Raw genomic sequence first — 6000 nt, forward strand, 5'->3', positions numbered from 1 at the left:
GAAGGCTACCAAAAGCACTGCCTCATCATAAAATCATAGTATGTGTAGAGCTGCCTCATGATGTGAATTCTCACCTAAAAACTGTCATAGTAAGTTTGAATTGAGATGTTCCTTATTAATAGGATAAATAACTGGTTAGTCAAATTACAATGTATCCATACAGTAGAATATTCTGCAGCCATAAAAAAAGAATGAAGCAGCTCTATACACACTGAAAGATTATCTTTAAGATATCTCCTTAATGGAAAAAACATGCAAAAACACTTTCTGCTATTTATAAAATACATATAAACATATATGCTCATTAACATTCAGAGAAAAATTCAGGCAAATTAAACACAAACCGTGTGATCAGCGGTAACCTTGGGAAACCTGGATGCGACTTATTTGTATAGTGTTATGTATTTTAAATTTGGGGCAGTAACATGTATTACCATTTCAATAAGAAAATTTTCATCTTTTAAAGACTCTGCCAGTATCCTTCTGCCAGGCCCATATTTGCAGTGTGAGTATTCTTATTTGAAAAGCCCCTGCGCAGAGAGCCCTTAGGTTCTGTTCTAGAGCCAAGCCTAGTTCCAGAAAGTACAGGTAGGTGTGACCTAGTTATATTCAGTTCCTGACCTGGTTCCAGTCACCATCCCCAGATTATCAGGCTCGGTTCTTGCCACCCTCGGTATAGAAAGCAAATAGATGGGCAGAATTTGAATGATGAGCATTCTGAATGTGAAGAACAGAAGATACTTCGCTTGGGAATATAGCAATGATTTCAAGCGTTGTTTTGACTTTTCCTATTCAGTGTTGAAATTTGGTATCTGAGATTTAGCACCATGATGCTGAAGAAATTACATGGAAATAGAGTTTTATTATTATAAGAGAAGATATTTTCATGGGCACAATTCACAAAAGCCTTGGCTCAAATACCCAGTAATATTTTATATCTCTCTTTTTTCACCCCATAGAATGCAAGATGTGCTTTGGAAAGGTAAGATACTCATTTTGAAAACATTTGGGTCAGATTCACAGTCTGATATGTGAGCACATGGGTAGAGATGTCGGGGTGAGGTTAGCGAGGCCATGCAATGAGATCCACCCTCTGGATAAAGGGGCCTGGGGTCTGCACAGATAACGGAGATTGTTTTGTCTTTAATAGGAGTGAGTCACTACTGCTTCAGTGTTTAGAGCCTGCCCAAATCACAGACCTGAATTTATGCCAAATAACAGGAATGAGCAAAATGCTAAAAGTGCTGCAAAGTAAGTTGACACGCATCCATGATCACAAGGCACTTTATTTTTATATTTGAGAAATAAATGAAAGTAAATTCCACATAGCTAAAGGATTTAAAAAGACTATATCTGCAAATATTTCTCATGTGGTTTATAGTTTCATTTACCTAATAGTGCCAGAAGTTTTAGATTTTGAAGATCAGCTTAATATTTTTTTTCTTCTATGATTTTAGCTTTTTGTGTCCTAAGAAATATTTTTTTTTTACCCCAACAAAGATTTCCTGCTAGCAGTTTCACAGTTTTAGTTTTGTTTTTTGGGGTTTTTTGTTTGTTTCTTGCAGGGGGAGGTAATTAAGTTTACCTGTTTTTTGGTTTTTTTTTGATAGGGGTACTGGGTTTTGAACCAAGGACCTTGTGCATGCTAGGCATGCACTCTACCACTGATCTACACCCTCCCCTCAGTTTTAGTGTTTGCATTCAGGTCTATTAGTCATTTAGAGTTAATATTTACATATAATACAAGGTATGGTACAACTCCCTCCTTTTTTTGTACATGTATATATCCAGTCGTTCCAACATTATTTGTTGAAAATCAGTTGGTACATATGAGCAGATTTATATCTAATAGATCCATTGATCCAATTGTCTAATAATTCCATTGATCATTGTCTTCTATTCTTTTGCTAATGCCACACTGGCTTGATTGGTTATAGAAAGCCTTAAAATTGGGCACTGTGAGTTTTCTAGATTTGTTCTTTTCAACATAATTTTGGCTACTCTAGATCCTTCTTCACATTAATGTTTAAATGAGCTTGTTGGCTTCTACAAAAAACTGCTAGGGTTTTTAATTGGATTTTATAGATTACATGGAATCTATAGAACAGTTTGGGGATAAGGTAATTTATCTCCATTTATTTAGGTCTTCGATTTCTCTCAACAGTATTTTGTAGTTTTCAGCAAATATACATATTTAATTAGACAGATTACTAAGTATTTTATTTTTTAGTGCTATTAATGGAATTAAATATATAATTGAAATTATTCATTTCTAGTTTTTGTTAGTATATAGAACTATTCATTTGTGTATATTGACATTGTATCTTACAACTATGCTAAACTGATTTATTAAATCTAGTGACTTTCTTAGAGATTTTGGGGAGATTCTCTATGAAGATAGTCAAGTAATCTATAAATGTAGACAGTTTTATTTCTTTTCCAATCTGTAAGCCTTTTCTGTGTATTTTTGGTTATTTGTTTGTTTGTTTACCTTATTGCGCTGACTAGGGCCTCCAGTATGATCGTGAATAAGACTGGTGAGAATCATCTGCTTCCTTCCTGGTCTTAGGGAAAAAGAAGGCACTGTCCTTCACCGTTAAGTCTGATGTTAGCTGTAGGTTTTCCATAGTTGCTTTTCATCAAGTTGAAGTTCTCCTTCTATTCTTATACTTGAATGAAAGCAAGTACTACTTTGAAGTGTAAGAAATCACAGTGAGTTTTCTTGTTCTCAGCTTGATTTTTCTGGAAGATTCTCACAGGTTTTCTGGCCTGTAATATGTTCTCTTTTGATTTACTCAATTGTTGCCAGGGGCCCGCTGGCAACAATTTCTAGGTATTTATATCACACCCTGGTGATATTTAAGATGAGGAGAGCAATTCAGCCACAGGGAAGAGCCGTGAATCAGTTGCCCTATTAGGAGAGTCAGTACTTCTGGCTGTTCCAGGCTTGGAGAAGCTCTTTGGGGACTGGAGTTGGGTACCAGGTGATAGTGGGCTAGGTCTGGGTATCAGGCTACTTTTACAGCCTGGCAAGATTCCTTTCTGGTTTCAGAGGTACTTCTAAAGCTCTCCATAGTTCGTTATTTTTTGTTTTGTCCTTGCTCAGATGGATTTCATCTCCTTCCATTATCTTACTGACTTTGCTCCTCTATGATGTCCATTTATTGAAACAGCTTAGAGTTTCCTTTACCTGGACTCTCCTAGATTGCCTCTGCCATATCTGTGCCTGAGACTCATGCCCACTCCTTGGGCAGCCCCTGAAAGTTAGAAATCCTCAGTCTCTAGCACTGACAAACCCCCAGGTTTACTAAATTTCCTTCTCCCTGCAGGACCTATCACTTTGGACCACAGAACAGCTCATCCCTGTCTGGTCTTATCCGAGGATCTAAGAAGCGTAAGACTCAGAAATGTCCAGCAGGACACGCCTGGTCACCCAGAGAGATTTGACTTCAGCGCCACCGTGTTGGGTGTGGAGAGCTTCACCTCAGGGAGGCACTACTGGGAGGTGGATGTGGAAAAGGCAACGCAGTGGCAGTTGGGTATATACGAAGGTTCTGCCTACAGAAACGATTCCAGGGATAAAGTCCTACTCATGGGAACCATGATGGGAACCGATTATATCTTCTGGGCCTTTCCCCCTTTAAGAAGGATCTCCTTGAGAGAGCGAGTGCACAGTGTTGGAGTTTTCCTGAACTATGAGTATGGGCAAGTGTCCTTCTATGATGTGACAAAGAGATCCCTCATCTATAATTTCTCTGGCCTTACCTTCCAAGGAGCTCTCAGGCCTATATTTTCTCTTTGTGTCCCAAATGGAGGCATGAATTCAGACTCTCTGAGCATCTGCCTCCCACATGTTTCCTCTTGTAATGGGACTGTTAGCCCTCAGTCTTCTTTGGTGTGAAATCTAAGATCACAGGAGGCAGAAATGTTACAAGCATGTCTATATATTATTTTACAAGATAGTCTAATAAAATATTTTTAGCACTTGGGAGTTGGAACTCAGCTCAACACCCCAGAGCTTTTGCATTCATCTGGCTTTGTCAGCACCCATCTCATGAAGAGGTTACATTTAAGCCGAATCACAAATGATAATAACTGAAGGAACCCACACCAACTAGGACAGCAGATGCCTGTGCAGCTTCAGATTGGGGAATTAGAAAAAGAAATATAATCTGGGGTCCTTAGGACAAGGTTAAGGACTCTAGAGATTTCTGAAAACAGAATTAGGTATAATCATGACTTTAGATTTGAGAATATTATTATAGTGACTGTTTGAAGACTTCTAACATCATTCTAAGTAGAGAACAGCTTAATTTCCCTGGATATTTTATCTGGGTGGGGAGGAGGTGTTGCAGAAAATGTGAGTATTTCTTGTAATAAATTATTTCAAGTATTCTACTTCTTATGAGGAAAATTAGATTCCTTAAAAGCACTGAATAGTGCTTTGAAAAACAATATTAAGTAATATTATAATGGTGTCTTGTATTTGCCTTCGTCTTTCTCTGTTTGATAATCCACTGAAAATTTTTTTCTACAGCCTTGCTTGGTCATTGCTGAAAAGGCAGCCAAATATTTATCAGTGGGACTTTTAGTGAAAGGTTTATCATACTGTATCTCTCTTCATATTTTTAACAACCTATGAATATGTATTAATTTTTATTACTCAAATGTAGAAACTGAGGCTCAGAGGTGACTTAATTTTCCTAAGGTCACATAACTGTGAAGGATCTAATAAGTAAAAAGGGTAAGGAACTGAATCTGGATCATCATATTGAAAAAAAGCAAGCTCTGTTTCGAATCCTGTTGCATAGGAACCTACTGTGTCAGCATGACTACACAGGACAGCGGCTCAATTCAATTCAAATTTCCTAAAAACACAAGCTCATTACAGGAAGTGGAGGAAGAACATTACTTATTCGCTTTTCTGCAGGCATACTCTGTGCATCGTGGACGCTGTGTACTTTAGGATGGGCCAAGTAAAAGACAGCAGACGATAAATAGAAGAAAATTGCTCTGTTGACTCATGAGGGTCTGGGAAGGTATTTGCCTGCTGTTTTTTTTTTTTTTTAAGGATAGATTTTTAATTGAGTATTTAGCATTCTCAAAATTTTCTTTTAGAACATCATGTGGATAATTCTTTTTTTTTTTTTTTCACTAATTCTAACTCATTCTTCAGATCCTAGTTTAAGGCAGCTTTCCTTGACATACTTAACAAGGGCCGAGTCATGGGACATCACTGTACCAGTTACAGCTTCCTTATATGCAAAACCCAGTTGCAACTTTGTATTTATTTGGATCATTCTTTTGATTCTTTACCACTAGACTAAATTCCATGAGAATAAGCACTGTGCCTGTTTCTGTTCATTCTTTTATAAAGTCTCAAATACATATTGAAAGTGAGGAAGAAAGCAATAAGTATTGTGGTAAACTATGGGCCTGGATGGGTGTTGATTAGACGTTGAAGTCTTGGAAGGGAGGGAAGGTACACCTGTGTCAACACTAAAAGATCACTGAATAAATTTATGTGAAATGGTGGTTTCATTTTTTAGGGCAGCCATAACGAAATACCACAAACTGGGTGGCATAAGCAACAGAAATGTATTGTCTCAAGAGTTCTGAAGACTATCCCTTGCCTCTCCTAGCTTCTGGTGGTTTGTTGGAAATCTTTGGTGTCCCTTGACTTACTAATGTGTCACTCCCTTCTCTGCCTCTGTCTTCCCTTGGCATGCTCTTTGTGCCTCTATCTCTTCACATGGCTTTTTTTTTTTAAATAAGGGCATGAGTCATGTTGGATTAAGGGCCCACCATACAGTGTGACCACATTTTACCTTAATACTGACCCTGTTTCCAAATAAGGACACGTTCTGAGGTACAGGGAATTAGAAGTAGTGGGAGATGATGATAGTTCAACCCACAGCAAACAGGTTAGTGTGAAAATAGTTTTTCATGCACAACAGCAGACTTGCAAATTCTATCTTAAAAGTAAGGGAGGAGGACATA

At 37.8% G+C, this 6000-nt stretch overlaps 1 protein-coding gene across 4 annotated transcripts in view; it reads left to right on the forward strand.

Annotated features, from left to right (window-relative positions):
- TRIML2 (tripartite motif family like 2) overlaps positions 1-4017 on the forward strand; it is a 39650-nt gene extending 35633 nt beyond the window's left edge. For all 4 annotated transcript variants that reach the window (XM_072950430.1, XM_072950431.1, XM_072950433.1 and 1 more), the window contains 3 exons: positions 960-982; positions 1151-1251; positions 3330-4017. In XM_072950430.1, coding sequence (XP_072806531.1) covers positions 960-982; positions 1151-1251; positions 3330-3901 — 696 coding nt within the window. In that variant the 3' untranslated portion in view covers positions 3902-4017. The remainder of the gene's footprint in view (positions 1-959; positions 983-1150; positions 1252-3329) is intronic.
- Positions 4018-6000: the final 1983 nt, after the last annotated feature.

The sequence above is a fragment of the Vicugna pacos genome, chromosome 26 (assembly GCF_048564905.1).
Source record: "Vicugna pacos chromosome 26, VicPac4, whole genome shotgun sequence".
Taxonomy (NCBI): Eukaryota; Metazoa; Chordata; class Mammalia; order Artiodactyla; family Camelidae; genus Vicugna; species Vicugna pacos.